Below are 16,048 nucleotides of genomic sequence, written 5' to 3'. Positions count from 1 at the left end.
TATTGTGTGGGGATGGGCATGCCAGTGGCTCTTGGCTCTACAAACGAACTCCAGGTGCATGCAACACATTGTGCATCTGGCTTTACATGGGCACTATGGAATTGAACCCAGGCCAGTAGGCTTTGCAAGCAAGCACCTTTAAGTGCTGAGCCATCTCTTCAGTCCCATAATGACCTTTATAAAAGCTGACAGCACCCCCACACGACATAAACTGTCTCTTTCCTGCAGATCAGCACCTAAAACTAAAAGGCCAAGCCTCTTTCATGTTACCAAATATACTATTTAAAGATTAAATTTTAGCCAGGCATAGTGGCACATGCCTTCAATCCCAGCACTTGGGAGGCAGAGGTAGGAGGAACGTTGTGACTTTCAAGCCACCCTGAGACTACGTAGTGAATTCCAGGTCAGCCTGGAGTGAAATCCTACCTATCTCAAGCTAATGGCAGAATTTCTTTTATTAAGTTAGTATAGGTGACTAAATATTTGCTCAGTTTTGGATGCTTTCTATATGAAATAGCTTCTCAGAATGAAATCAAAACACTTCTTTAAAACTATTTTTTACTGACCTAAACTTTGTGTTTCATGGGAAAAAAATATTCGCTATCAAGAAAAAAGAAAAGAAAAAGAGCAAAGCACACAGAGTTAGTAAGAACAAAGTGTAATGACATGTACATATGAAAATTGTCATCAGGAAGCCCATTTCTTTGTATGCTAACCAAAAATTTGTAGAGCAAGAATTTTAAACTTTATGACAAAGATGTAATATACAGGGTTTTAACTTTTGGCAGACTGTACCTTTTAAGTATTTAGAATCATAATTTTGTGTTTGTAAAGTAAGATTTCAGTCTACTCTAGGCTGACCTGAACTCAATCTGTAGCCCCAGGCTGTCCTCAAACTCAGTGATCCTCCTACCTCTGCCTTTTTTTTTCCCCAATTTGCATACTTCATTTTATTCATTTGAACACATATGTTGGAAAGGAGGAAAAAGAGCATATGGATTTTTTGTACATTTAGCACCATGACACAGCCACTGCAAGCAGCCTTTTAAAAATTTGTTTTTGAAGCAGGATCTTGCTAAGTAGCCTGGGCTGGCTTTGCTGTGTGGCAATCTTCCTGACTCAGCCTCGTGTGTGTATCGCTATACCCAGCACTCCCAGCCTCTTGTTTTGTTGGCTCTGGGAAGGCAGAGTAGCCATTTACTAGGAAGGCTTTCATTTCTAGCAGCACTTCTAGCCTAAAGAATATTGGGGTGGACATCTATGGCTTCTTGGCCATGCGATCCCTCAGGGACAGGATGAGAATTCAAAGGAGTTAAATATTTCAAATAATGGCCAATATTCTGTGGTGATTTTCCCCAAAGTCTTGGAGGTAGGAAGGTAGTCTGACCTCATTCCTCTTTGTTCACCCGGGAAGCACTACCCTGAATTCATGGACTCTGCCAAATGCACAGCAGACTGGATACCCACCATCCCAGAGTACACCCTGTCATCTGTATGTGCTAATCTCTACTGTGCAGTGCCCCCCTGCAAAGGACCACAAAGATGGAATATTCCTTCCACAAAGGCTCTCCCATACCCACACTGGACTGCAGCCAGTACATACATCAGTCAGTAACACACCTGTAGCATCTACCTTCTTATATTACACTTTTCAAAGACTGCCATGCTTGACAGTGGGTTACAATTTTTTTTCTTTTCGAGGTAGGGTCTTGCTCTAGCCCAGGCTGACCTGGAATTCACTATATGATTTCAGGGTGGCCTTGAACTCATGGGCAACCCACCTACTTCTACTTCCCAAGTGCTGGGATTAAAGGCATGCACTACCATGCCTGGCTACAACTCTTTTTTTTTTTTTTTTTTGGTTTTTCAAGGTAGGGTTTCACTCTAATATAGGCCGACCTGGAATTCACTATGTAGTCTCAGGATACCCTCAAACTCATGGCAATCCTCCTACCTCTGCCTCCTGAGTACTGGGATTAAAGGTGTGTGCCACCACACCTGGCTTACAACTCCATCTTTAATGTTTAGCCTTGTATAGCACAAGGGCCCTGCAAACCAGCTCCCCTTTTACCAGTCACATTGTGGCCCAGGAATCACAAAGCTATAAAATCCAGGCTCCAAGGGTCTCACTATGTAGCTCAGGCAGCCTCTGGAATGCCAGGATTACAGGTATGTACCACCACACCCAGCTCTGTTTTTTCTTCTGCTTCTTTCTCTTTTAAAGATAGCCAAAAGCATAAGTAATCCAAGGAGTGTTGGTTCTGAAGCAGCCTGCTAAAATGTTCTGCCTAGTGCAACACTAGGGCCACTCCACCACACTGCCCAGCACATCTCTCTAGACTAACACTAGACTAGAGCCTGTGAGAAATGTTCTACCGTGTTCCATATCTGCAGGCAATTCTGGTGAATAAAACAGAAGGTAATACCTGGGACCCCACAAGAGGGTCATGAGAACAACGAGGCTAAGCTATAAAACTACCCTCAGAGAAGCATTTCAGGCACATCTGGAGAAACAGCAGCATTCCCTGGCTCCAAAAGATCACTTTTCATTTCAGCACAAGATTTAGCTTTGTTTAGTCATACTATTTGCTAAGAATCTTAGAAAGTATTTCATATGTACTTGATAAGCCAAGTTTCTCTAAAAGAAGTTTAAAAACTATCATTTCCTGCCTGAGAGGGTCTTTAAGAGACTCACATAATACACATAAAAAGACAAGAGATACATGCAAACATTGCTTTTTTTCTCTCTCTTCCTTTTTCAAGAAGCAAACTTTTAGGTGCTTGTCTCTTCAGGTATTTTTTTCTAGGTTCTGTAATGGAACCATGAAACAAATGATCCAGTTCTAAGACAGGCCCCCAAAGTATTTCCAGACTAAGTGTTGAAGAATTCCAGTGAATCCTATGTTCCAGGTCATACATTCAGTTGAAGATCTGGAAGACTAAGGAAGCGGTCCTCTAGACTGCAGAAAGATGGGGGTAGTTTGGCAGAACCTCTGTGAGCAAGGAGCCTTTGGAGGGTAGTTGGCAATGACTTCTAAAGGCACTTCTAGCATAGTTGCCTACATAGAGGGCAAAGACTTTCTCCTTTGAAAGCAGAACTGGGCTCAGGACTGGCAAACTTAAGGCACTTAACCCTGGGCCAGCTCTGTGGGTCTGGAGCATTCTATCTCCAGCCATCTTCATAGCCAGGCCCTTCTAACTTACCACCTCACTCGCTGTCCCAGCATTGCAAGCTGTGACAAAACAGCTCTCAGGAAGCCTTTAAGAGAAAATCTGCAGTGATGACCAGCCAGGCTGATCTTAAGACCCTCGTGTAGAAACACCTCAGGGCAGGGGCTTTGGCTGCAGTCTCAGTGCTCAGGGGCTCTCTTACAGTCCACATTTCAAGTTGCTGAGGGGTAGGGTCACTTGCTAAAAGTTAGGTGCCTCAAAATTCCTGTACACAGGATGTCTTGTGGACTTCAGACCACAGCCTAACCCCTTGATAGAAAACAAAAAATGTTCCTTAAGTGAGAGAAATGCTATTCCTGGGGATCTTTACCCTACAGACAGACCTAAGTTAGCTTCTGTTGGTGGTGAGATAGGGTTGTGCTCTGTAGCCCAAGCTAGCCTCAAACTTGTGGAAATCCTCCTGCCTTGGCCTCCTGAATATTGGGATTACAAGGATGTACCAGTGGGCCCAAGTGACATAAGAAAGGTAAAAGCATGGGGAAAAGGAGAGGGGCTCACTTCACTTCCTTTATGGTCGTCAGGATTTTTCTTGTCCTCCCCCCCCCAATAACTAAGCTCTACACATAGGCAATTATTGTTAATATTGAGTTTCCCATCACTCCCCCCACCCCGCCCCCAAGGTAGTTTCTCACTCTAGCCCAGGCTGACCTGGAACTCACTCTGTAATTTCAGACCAGCATTGAACTTAGGTCTATCCTCCTACCTCTGCCTCCCAAGTGCTGGGATGAAAGGTATGTGCCTCCACACTAGGCTATGCCACCATGTCCAGCTAACTTCCCAACTTTAACAGTCCCAAACTATTAAGTCATAACTGGCAAGTCAGTTTCAAGCTCATTTTGATGATTCCCCTTTAGTCTGAGAGAATATTCTGTTTACAGCTAGGGATGAGGTCAAAAGCTGGAATTCTGTAGCTCTAGCCAAGGCAGGTTTTGCTGCAAGCAACGACTATCAATTAGCTCAGCATCTTTTTCTAATTTTCTTGTGCAGACAGTGCAGAGAGGTAGGACATAGAGCAACGTAGAAAAGCCACAGAAGGGGAAGGAAACATGCTTCCAAGTAGGCCTCAAAAACAAAGTTCCCCCATTTTATTTGCTTCAGAATTACTTGGAGAACTTGTTAGAAGCAGACTCCCGGGACCATCCCCATCCCACTTCCAAAGTCCTGAGCAGTAGAGAAACAATCATGTTGGGTGAGGAAAACTGATTGTGCCTGAGGCAAAAAGATGGGGGAAAGGAAAAGCCAGAACTGGAAAAATCTAAGAAAACATGGGTGGAGGTGAGCAGAAACATGAAAGAACCCTAAGATAACCAATGTGGCTCATGGCGTGGCCAGGTGTACATCTGTGTGACAGCAGCATGGGGGCGGAGGCTTCATACACTTCGGCTCTCCCTTGAAGTCTCTGTCCCTAGGACACCTAATTAGCCAAACAAAATGTTCCAGAATGTTAGGCTAAGCAAATGGGCCAATATACAAAAAAGAATGGCTAACAGGGAGGTAGGCTAGATATGGTCCTGCAACATACCCTTGTGGATGTAGCAGCTTTGTGGGGTAGAAGTCTGAAGATGGATAGACTGGTCCTGATAACCCTAAACTAGGGTGAGCTCCCTGAGCAGAATTCTTCCAAGTGCAGTGAATCCAGCCTGAACACCTTCCGCCTTCAACCTGGTCAGTGTTGGCTCTGGCGCTTTGCAATCTCCTCCTGGATCCGCAATCTAAGGGCCTCTGGCATGGGTGGATCCAGAGGTGTGTGCTCTGAAACTTCCTCACTCACCCTTCCCGGGTCATCATCCTGATACACGATAACTGTTGTGACCTCTCCGACGCTTCATATTCTAAGCAGAAGAGCTGGCGGCTGGATGGCTCCAGCTCAGAGCTGCCGCTGCTGCTTTCACAGTCAAGGTTGCCTGGGCGGCTACAGCTATCTTCTCCTTGGCGGCCTGCTTCACCTTCTTGCCGTAGTAGTCCCTGCGGGGAGCCGAGCGGGAGTCAGAGGTGGTCGGGTCGGCCGGACCGGGCCAGGGGCGGCAGGGCGGGGCGGTACCGGGCGATCTGGTTCCGTCGGATGTGGTGCACGAAGCCGTGGCTCATGTCCAGCCGCCTGCCAGGCTTGCAGCAGAGCCCGGGATGGCCATCCCGCGACTCCATGTGAAGTCCTGGGCGCACAGCCGCCAACGCCAACGCCGCCTCAACGGCTGCTTCCCCAGAGGCCGCCGCTCCAACGGGGCCCCAGGCCCTACCTCTGCCTTTTGAGCACTAGGATTAAAGGAGTGCACCATGACACCTGGCTTTATATTCCTAATTTTCTTTTCTTTTTAAAAATATTTTTTATTTGCTAAGAGATAGGAGAGAGAGATAATGGGCACACAAGAACCTCTTGCCATTGCAAACAAACTCTAGACATAGGCATCACTTTATGCATCTGGCTTATGTGGGTACTGGGGCTTTCAACCTGGATTGGCAGGCTTTGCAAGCAAGTGCCTTTATCTGCTGAGCGAGCCACCTCTCCAGCCCTGGAATCATAACTTCTTTAAAAAATATATTTATATGAGAGACATTGGTGGGGAGAGCACAGGAGAATATAGGCTTGCCAGGGTCTCTTGCCACTGCAAACGAACTCCAGGTGCATGTGCCATTTCCTGCATCTGGCTTTATGTGTGTGGTTACAGGAAACTCAAACTTGGGCCATCAGGCTTTGCAAGGAAGCACCTTTAACCAGTAAACCATCTCTACAGCCTTCACTACTCAACTGCTGGGAATACATGTGTGAGCCACCACATCCATCTAAATGGCAGTATTATTAAATCCTCTTTAAAAACAAAAGAATCCAACAACACTAATATTCCTTCAAACTCTAAAAGAATAGCCACTGTGTTGTGGTATCATAACAATGTTACGGAAGGAAAAAAGTGGCTCAAAGAGATGCTGGCTGATCAGTAATGCTATTCTAAACAAACTTTCCCACAGAAATATTCTATTCTCAGAAATATAAATAACTGATCCCCTCCTCCCAAGTTCATTGTCATTTAAGCTCTTTTTTGTAAAGTACATAGAAATTATGATTCTAGCCAGGGATGGCAGTGCAACTCCATTAATCCCAGCACTTGGGAGGCTGAGGTAGGATTGCTGAGTTCAAGACCAGACTGGGCTACAGAGTGAGTTTCAGGTCAGCCTGGATAAAAGTGAGAGGCCCTGCTCCAGAAAATAAAAAACAATGGCACGGGGTGGGGGGAGTGGAGAAATGGTTTAGCAGTTAAGGCACTTGCCTGCAAATCCAAGGGATTCAGGTTCAATTCCCCAGGACCCACATAAGCCAGATGCACATGGTGATACGTATCTGGAGTTCATTTGCAGCAGCTGGGGGCCCTGGCACACCCATTCTCTCTTTTTCTCTCTCTCTCTCACACACATAAATAAAAATATTTAAAAAATAAAAAAAAGTCTGGGCTTGTGGCGCACACCTTTAATCCCAGCACTTGGGAGGCAGAGGTAGGAGTATCACTGAGTTTGAGGCCACCCTGAGACTACATACTGAATTCCAGGTCAGCCTGAGCTAGAGTGAGACCCTACCTCAAAAAAAAAAAAAATAAATATTAGAAAATAAATGATTCTTATTTTGAAAATCTGAACAAAATATGTATGAAATCAAAGCTTGGTTATATTTAAATCTCTTATTTCTTCACCAGTCCAAGCTAGTTCATTATGCATAAAATATGACAGACTAGGAAAATTTTTTTAAATTATTTTATTTTTATTCACTTATTTGATGAACTCCATGTTCATCAAAAGAGATAGAGAATGGGCATACCAAGACTTCTAGCCACTGCAAATGCACTCCAGATGCATGTGCCACCTTGTGCATCTTGCTTATGTGGGTCCTGGAGAATTGAGCCTGGGTCCTTAGGCTTCACAGGCAAGGGCCTAAACTGCTAAGCCATGTTTCCAGCCCCCAGACTAGGAAATTTTAAAAGAGATGTTTTTTAAGTTTCTCTGTAATCTTTATTCAGGAAAATAAGTTAGCTATGAACTTATTAAGCACATTTCCTAACACAGTACACAATCATTTATATATTAAGACTTTGGCATTCAAGATATTAAAGTTTAAACAAATTTAATGATTAAAATACAGTGAATGTCGTCACACATTCAGTTTTGTCTTCATACGTTCAGTTTTGTCCACACATTTTGGTTAGTGGACTTGAATTTGAAGATGAGATGCATATAATCATTTCTATTTCAATCATATTTTAAAGCTATCTATATTCCCATTTCAGGTACCTGGGTTAAAGGGCTGGAAACAAATGCATGATGGTACATGTAGAAACAAACCAGAAAACTTTTATTTGAAATAGTTGCCAAGAAAGCAGCCTTTTAAAGTAATTGAAAAAGCAAGGGAAGTAAGAGTTAATAGCTACTCCGTAAGAAATAATTTTAACATGACACCTTTTGCAGAAATTCATTTAAAAGGGAAGCAGTAATAGTTTTAACATTGGGCAGAGATGAAAATAATTCTCAATAAGAATAACTAGACCTCGGGCTAGAATACTTACTAGATATAAATAAATCTTCAAGTGTGCATAATGTATATTAAGTATATCAGCAAATGAGCAATAGTGCCAATCATCTACTTTTTTATGTTCCTGAAAATGAAGAGAGCAATATACTCGACACTGCCACTAAAAATGCCCCTTAAACAGTAGCACCTTGACTTATCTATCAAAGAATGTTTGGTTTCTAACTCCTCTCTTCAATTCTGCTCATCACATATAAGGAACTATGACAACTGTAAACTTTGTTTAGAAAAGATGGCTGCTCTTTCCACTTTTTACTTCAAGTTGAACTCATGCATAGTATAGCTTTCTGAATGAAGGTGTCATTTTCTGATTCTTGGCAGCAAAGAACATATAAAATGAACTCAGGCAATGCTAGTACAAACACAAAAGATTTTATACATATTTTTCTCAAATACACATCAATTTTTTCAATGTGACTAATTTACTATTGGGCAAATGTCCAAATGCTGAGGTCTTAAATTTAAGTTGTTACACCAAAACTAAAACTGCAGTAAGTTAAGAAAACAAAACTTTGGTTTGTATCATAAAGTTTATAGAGGAAGCAGGTATAAAAACTTCTTCACCAGAAGCAAGTGTCAAAGAACATTATAGCCCAAAGAAAGCAGAAAAAAAAAAAAAAAGCCATGAAATTTTTTACCCTACTATTCCTAAGTTTCACTGCCCTACATTAACAAACTCGATTACAACAAACTAAGACCAGCAACTTATGAAATGATGTTTAGTAAAATGTGTAGTATACACATTACAGGGCTTGAACATTGAAAAACAAAAACCAAATTTTATTGTAGCTACAGAAAATTCATACTTAAAAAAAGATTTGTCATTGAATATGCAAATATTTTTATACAACCTACATGTATACCAAAACACACACTAACGAAAAACAGTGGGAACTATGAAATAAGTCTAAAAACTGACAGAAAAATATCGGTTTCAAAAGTCACACCCCATCTTGACACTAACAATTCCTTCACGTTTACTAGGCCTTTAAATCACATTAGGCCACATTACTAGTAAAAAATGATACTTCCAGGATTCAACCAAATCAAATACATCAAACCAAGAAAATTCACTAATATTTAAAGCAGTAGCCTCAACCAATTTGTGATTTAAATTTTCTTATTGTTGGTATTTTAGTTTTCTTTACAATACCCTATAAACATTAGTTGATATTTCTAAAGTTTTTCTTTGTTACACTAAGCCTCTTAATACAATATACTAAATCCTAGCACAACAAGCGAACAGTAAAATCACTTAAAACACTGTTCTAACAGTCAAATTGCTAGTGCTATTTACTGATTCAACAAATACTGGTGTCTGTTTATGATGCAGCTGATCTGGTCTGGAAGACAGACAAGGCAGTAGACTGTATCTCTGAAGCCTGCCTATTTTTCTCAGAATCCTTCACAGTACTTTGCCCGAATGTACGAAAACCCCAAAGAAGAGCTTTTAAATTGAACTTTATATTATTCAGTATAAAAAGGTTTGGAATGGACAATCAAAACTGTTAGGCCTCTTACAGAAGTACTAGGCACCTCTGGTGAATCACAAGGATTGCTGTTCTCAAGCTTATCAAAGTGTAATCAACTCTACACAGAAGAATAAACTTCATAATGTAAGAAGTGTTAAGTAACACTCATACAATCAGGTATGACTCATGCCACAGAGGTTCTAAAGCAAAGGAAAGACAAGCCACTCAAACTTAGAAGGTAAACTAATGGTTTAAAGCTTACAAGAAATAAAAACAATATGAAAACCATACAGCAAACATCTTGGGTTTGACACACACCTATCTTGTTAGCAATGACAGCTGAATCAATTTCTATGCTGAATATTCATGCATACTACCATTTCTGTTAAGTATAAATCTCTCATAGAAATATGCCATCATAGGAAACACTGACCTTACAGCAGATTATCTGTTAAGACAATAATTTTGCAATGAACAATGATAAATTATATTCACTGTTGTATAAATTATTGGAAACATATTATAGGTGTTTACAAGGACAGATACAGTAATATACAACAAGAGCACATCAATGAAATTGGATGAAGCAATGTATAAAGGTAAGAAAGGTTTTATAACCAAGCAGTACGAACATTTGGGGGTTTAGGTCTTAGCAACAGGCTACTAGACGTGTCCAGAAGGGATCCATCGGTCTTACAACTGAGACCACTGGTAGCACTGGATGTCCTGGAAGCTCCTCCTAAAAATATACAAAGATGGAGTGTGTTCAAATATTTAGGTTATCATCTGATAAACTTCCTTTCCTAATTTTAAGTGGAGACTTTTCTTTCTTTATCACATATGACATCTATATATATATATATATATGTAAGCATGTATGTATGTATGTATAAATATATATACACATACACACACACACATATACTTTTTTTTGGTTTTTCTTTTTTTTTTAATTTTTATTTATTTATTTATTTGAGAGCGACAGACACAGAGAGAAAGACAGAGAGAGGGAGAGAGAGAGAATGGGCGCGCCAGGGCTTCCAGCCTCTGCAAACGAACTCCAGACATGTGTGCCCCCTTGTGCATCTGGCTAACGTGGGACCTGGGGAACCGAGCCTCGAACCGGGGTCTTTAGGCTTCATAGGTAAGCGCTTAACCGCTAAGCCATCTCTCCAGCCCGTTTTTTGGTTTTTCGAGGTAGAGTCTTACTCTAGCCCAGGCTGACCTGGAATTCACTCTGTATTCTCAGGGTGGCCTCGATCTCATGGCAATTCTCCTACCTCTGCCTCCTGAGTGCTAGGATTAAAGGCATGCACTACCACACCTGGCTTTTCCCATATATTTTTAACAAAATGATTCAACAGAAATGTACTTCAAGAATCTGTCTAATTTACAAGCTGCTAAAATGATTTAATTGAAAACAAAATACATTGCATAACTATTTATAAATTTACTTGACTTACTTGATTTAGTGTGCTACATTCAAGGCACAATACCAATTATTGGTTATTAGAATAAGACCCTATTTTAATTACCATAGTAAAGATGCCATGTTTTAAAATGAGTAAGTGGAGCCGGGAGTGGTGGCACACGCCTTTAATCCCAGCACTTGGGAGGCAGAGGTAGGAGGATCACCGTGAGATCGAGGCCACCCTGAGACTCCATAGTGAATTCCAGGTCAGCCTGAGCTACAGTGAGACCCTACCTTGGAAAACCAAAAAAGAAAAAAATAAAATAAAATAAAATGAGTAAGTGGAATTATCAGTTACTGAGTGTTTAAGACTAATAGGAGAGCTGAGGAAGTTGTGGTGCTGTTAGTGGTTCTACCTTTCTCTAGTATGGCTTCCATTTTTATTTTTTTATTGTTTTGGTTTTCCAAGGTAGGGTCTCACTGTAGCCCAGGCTGACCTGGAATTCACTATGGAGTCTCAGGGTGGCCATGAACTTACGACAACCCTCCTACCTTTGCCGCTCAAGTGCTGGGATTAAAAGTGTGTGCCACCATGTCCAGCCCCATTTTTTTAAATATATAGTTAGAAAGTACATATAAAGTAAGAGCATCACTTCTGCAAAGAAGTTTGTCTGGCTTTTCATATGCTGTATGTCCTGGCACTAAACAGTCACCACATTCCAATATTTTCTAGGGTACACAAATGGCTAGATCTGTAATGGATTACACTAAGTATTAAAGAGCATTATATGAGGGCTCTGCAGTTTGCTCAATTTCTGAAATGAGTTATGTAGTAAAGAAGAAAAAAACACATGTGAGTTGTAGATGCTATCAGCAACAATTCATAACTGGCCAGGGAAAATATTCCAGCAGCTTTCTAAGAGCTCATCTATTCAATTCTCCCCTTAACATACATGGAAATTATAATACCCTCTCTTTCACATCTAAGAAAATATTGGATTTGAGTTCAATTGTTTTCTTTTTGCTTTCCCTCCTATGCTGCTACAATATCCCATAAATAAGCCTAAAATTAAGTGACCTAACACAAACCATGACAGTGGGGAAAATGCATTCCAGAAGCTAGCATTTTTAAGTTCTGTATAACAACATGTTACCTTTTTTTTAAAACTTTTTGTTGTTGGTGTTTTTTTTTTTTGAGGCAGGGTCTCTCTCTAGCCCAGGCTGACCTGGAGTTCACTATGTAGTCTCAGGACTTAGGATGGCCTTGAACTCGTGGGGATCCTCCTACCTCTGCCTCCCGAACACAGGGATTAAAGGCGTGCATCACCACACCCGACTTTACATTAAAAAAAAAAAAAATCCCAGAAATAAATATAAAAGTTTTTCACATTCTTACGGAATGGGCTATATTGGCCAAGAGTAGATCTCACTCGTCTCGATGGTGATGGGTTGAGATAACCTATATTTCGATGATAGTCCATCAGCTGTTCTGAGCGTTTCATACCAACTGTTGGTTTCACAGCTTCAAGTCTTTTCAAGAAAGCCTTCATTAAAAATTTAAAAACTAGTGTTAGAAAATAGCAAGTTTTATTTTTAAGTCAAACACTTTTAAAATGTGAAATTCATTAAATAAGCCACTCCTGGTATATCATATGAAAGAAGCATTTCAAATAACACACTTTCAGAAAAACCCAAGGGTTTCTGCCTAACCCATAGGTAATTACACCAGTATGACTAAACAATTTCTTATGGTTTGGATAAAAAACATTGCCCCATGAAGCATATGTGTTGAAAGCTTAGTCCTTGGCTGGTGGCACTTTTGGAAAGTGAATGGATCATGATAGCCCTCAAGGGACTAATCCACTGAAAGAACTTGCATGAGGTAAAGGAAAGTGTGGAAGGGCTGGGGGTTAGCTGGAAGAAGTGGGTCACTTCCTCACTGTCGGGTCTAAGAGCAACAGAGCCAGACAGAACTGAAAGCTGAAGCTAAAATAAATCTCGCCTACCTAAACTGTTAATCTGGGGGCTTTGTTACAGCTACAAAAAAGGTAGCACACAACTAAGTACTGGCTCCTTTCTTTCATGTTAGGTTACAATCTTAGAAAAGGTACTCTTAAGTTAAAAGTCAGGAAATCAGGGCTGGAGGGATGGCTTAGTGGGTAAAGCGTTTGCCTGCAAAGCCAAAGGACCTAGATTCCCCAGGACCCTCATAAACCAGATAAACAAGGTGGCACACGCATATGAAGTTTGTTTGCAGTGGCTGGTGGTGCTGGTGTGCCCATTCTCTCCCTCTCCCTCTCTCTCTCTGCCTCTTTCTGTCAAATAAATAAATAAATATATTTTTAAAAAAATCAGGAAATTAGATTTTCTCACAGAAACTTCCCTGTGCTCTGACAGATTCCACTATATGTAATATGATGAAGAAGCTCCCAATGCGGTTTACTTTCTTGCCTCGGGGTACAATGGGCACTCAGGATAGGCTGGAGAGGGATGGCTCAGGTCTCATTCTCAGGCTCTGCCAGGCCAAGTCTGCTTCCTGTACTCTGCTGTACATACTGAGGGTTCTGAGTACTAACTTGGGGGAAATAAAGGCTTTGCAAATATGAAACCAGAAAATCAGTTACATAAGAATATAAAATGGCTTCAAATAAACAGGTCAAGGCAACATACTCTCCAATTTAAAAAACTTTCCTAGATATAACTAATAACAATTTTCTTCCTACTCAAGCTGATTTCTGTCTTAACAGTGTGCTGATTGGCACTAAGATTCACATTTAAAAAGCCTCATTGGCAATATTGTAGAAGGATTTTTCTTCCTTTATTATGCTAAAATACACATGAAATATACCAATTTAAGCATTTTTAAGTATTTACTTCAGTGGCATTTAATGGATTTGTAAACCATTAAGCAACACCATTTCCATAACTCCCAACTTAGTGTTTGGCTCTTACCAATTTCAACCCCTGCCTTTTGACTCTGAGGCTCTATTTCAAGCGTTATAAGTATTTCTGAGCTAGTTTAAAGAAGTTGGTAGATGGGCTCCTTTAATCCCAGCACTGGGAGGCTGAGGTAGGAGGATTACCATGAGTTTGAGGCCAGCGTGGGCTAGACCAAAACCCTGCCTCAAAACACAAACACATATAAACACACACAACAACAAAAAGCTGGTGTTCGAAAAGCCCAAATATTCAGGGAAGAAAGACTGTTTATAGAAAAGGAAGGAAGGAAGTAGGAAAGTTGTGTAGAAAGAAAAGCAGGCGTGGAGGCAAAAAGCAGAGGTGCACAGCACATCAAGTAGACAGACCATTTAGGAGAGTTGCATTTTTTGTAGCCAGACTGCTATTCCTCTGGCAACGAATAAGTTTTTTCTCAAATTTTATATTTCAAGGGCTTAGAAAAGAAGCAACTCTTTGGTGAGGTCTTCCTTAGCTTGTTAGTGGTTCTCTTTGTTAGGTTGAGAATTATGATTTAAAAATGGTAGCTCGGGCTGGAGAGATGGCTTAGCGGTTAAGTGCTTGCCTGTGAAGCCTAAGGACCCCGGTTCGAGGCTCGGTTCCCCAGGTCCCACGTTAGCCAGATGCACAAGGGGGCGCACGCGTCTGGAGTTTGTTTGCAGAGGCTGGAAGCCCTGGCGCACCCATTCTCTCTCTCCCTCTCTATCTGTCTTTCTCTCTGTGTCTGTCGCTCTCAAACAAATAAATAAATAAAAAATTAAGAAAAAAAATGGTAGCTGGAGCCAGGCATGGCGGTGCACACCTTTAACCCCAGCACTCGGGAGGCAGAGGTAGGAGGATTGCTGTGAGTTTGAGGCCACCTTGAGAATAGAGAGTGAATTCCAGGTCAGCCTAGACTAGAGTGAAACCCTTACCTCCAAACACCAAAAAAAAAAAAAAAGTTCCTCCGGATTGTTAGTTTTATCCTCTTTACATCCTGACATGCCATCCTTCTTTGTAGACAGAGTAGCTGTACAATGTAGGTGCCAAAACTTCCTAAAATAAGCATCTTCCCCACCTGCAATTTATATATGGCATAGGAAATTCCTATGTATCATTTTACTGGGCAGAGCCCTATTTGCTCTTTTCTCTGATTATCCTAGTACTATACTCACTGAGTGGGACAGGAAGAAATCTTGTTATTTTCAGTTATATGGTACATATATATTATTGCAGTCAGCTCCACATTGCTGGAATGAACATCCAAACAAGTCACATCTTAAAGGAGGAAGAGATTTATTTCAAGCTTATAGATCTAGGAGGAGGTTCTGTCAATGGTGGAAGAAGCTGCTTCCATCCATCCAAGAAAAGAGAAAATCATCACTAGTCAGCAAACACAAATGGGCAGCAAACAGCAGGGATCCTGCCAGGGTTCAGACTTCTCTCTTATACATTTTGGCTGGAAATCAGATCTGCCCCCAATCACACCTTAGGGTGGGACTCAAGGATGCCCCCCTAGTGACACCTCCACCAAGTGGCTGGAGACCCATGTCACAGGCTTTAATAAAACACCTGAGTCTATGAAGGGCATACATTCAAACTACCACATATATATTTTACTGGTAGCAGTGATTTATTAAATTCCCAGTTTGCTAAATTTATTTGGTTTGGTGCACACATTTCTTTTTTAAAGTTTAAGAAAACTGCAATGCTGATTTATCAGATATAAAACACTACAAATTAATATCAATATCAAGTTTGAAATAATTTTCTAAACAGGCAAATAAAAGCAAAACCATCCTGCCCTCTTACATGTCAATTCTGAAGAAATTTAGGAATATAGAAAGAAAAGATTTAGTTCTGTTGTCCAAATCCCATGGAGCCACACTATGTCAGATGAATACAGTGAACTAAGCACAGGCTAAATAGCTCAAGAAACAGCTAGAAGTGGCTGACTTGTAGAAACAATTTTCAAACAATGAAGCATTCATTATAGTGTATACTCTCAAAACAAAGAGAGTGTACATTTCAATTTAGTTATCAACTTAGAATTCCTAGGTAAAACTTAAAAATGGCTATTCACAATATTATAGCAAATGTAGTCACAAAGATTTGGTGGTGCAAGGGGAAGGGAAAATAGAGGGAAACTGTTTCAAGGCACCAAAATCCATTTGAACAGGAGTTATAAATTTTAGTATTTTACAGCACAGTGGGATGACTGTCATTTATAAAAAATGTTTAAAATATTATATAAAGCACTAGAGGAGAGGGACTGGAGAGATGGCTTAGCAGTTAAGCACTTGCCTGTGAAGCCTAAGAAAACCTGTTCGAGGCTCTATTCCCCAGGGCCATCGTTAGCCAGATATGCACAAGGGGTGCACACATCTGGAGTTCATTTGCAGTGGCTGGAGGCTCTGGTGCACCCATTCT

At 40.9% G+C, this 16,048-nt stretch overlaps 1 protein-coding gene and 1 pseudogene across 3 annotated transcripts in view; both read right to left on the bottom strand.

The window, feature by feature from the left end:
• Positions 1–4,660: 4,660 nt before the first annotated feature.
• On the bottom strand, positions 4,661–5,414 carry LOC123457637 (annotated as a pseudogene).
• Positions 5,415–7,322: 1,908 nt separating this feature from the next.
• Positions 7,323–16,048, bottom strand: part of Cfap97 (cilia and flagella associated protein 97) — a 37,339-nt gene continuing 28,613 nt past the window's right edge. For all 3 annotated transcript variants that reach the window (XM_045137409.1, XM_045137419.1, XM_045137398.1), the window contains 2 exons: positions 12,081–12,228; positions 7,323–10,012 (listed from right to left, as the gene is read on the bottom strand). In XM_045137409.1, the coding sequence (XP_044993344.1) occupies positions 9,885–10,012; positions 12,081–12,228 (276 nt within the window). In that variant the 3' untranslated portion in view covers positions 7,323–9,884. The remainder of the gene's footprint in view (positions 10,013–12,080; positions 12,229–16,048) is intronic.

Source organism: Jaculus jaculus, chromosome 1, assembly GCF_020740685.1.
Source record: "Jaculus jaculus isolate mJacJac1 chromosome 1, mJacJac1.mat.Y.cur, whole genome shotgun sequence".
Taxonomy (NCBI): domain Eukaryota; kingdom Metazoa; phylum Chordata; class Mammalia; order Rodentia; family Dipodidae; genus Jaculus; species Jaculus jaculus.
Note: the sequence above shows the minus strand (reverse complement) of the source record. Positions and strands in the feature narration are given on the sequence as shown.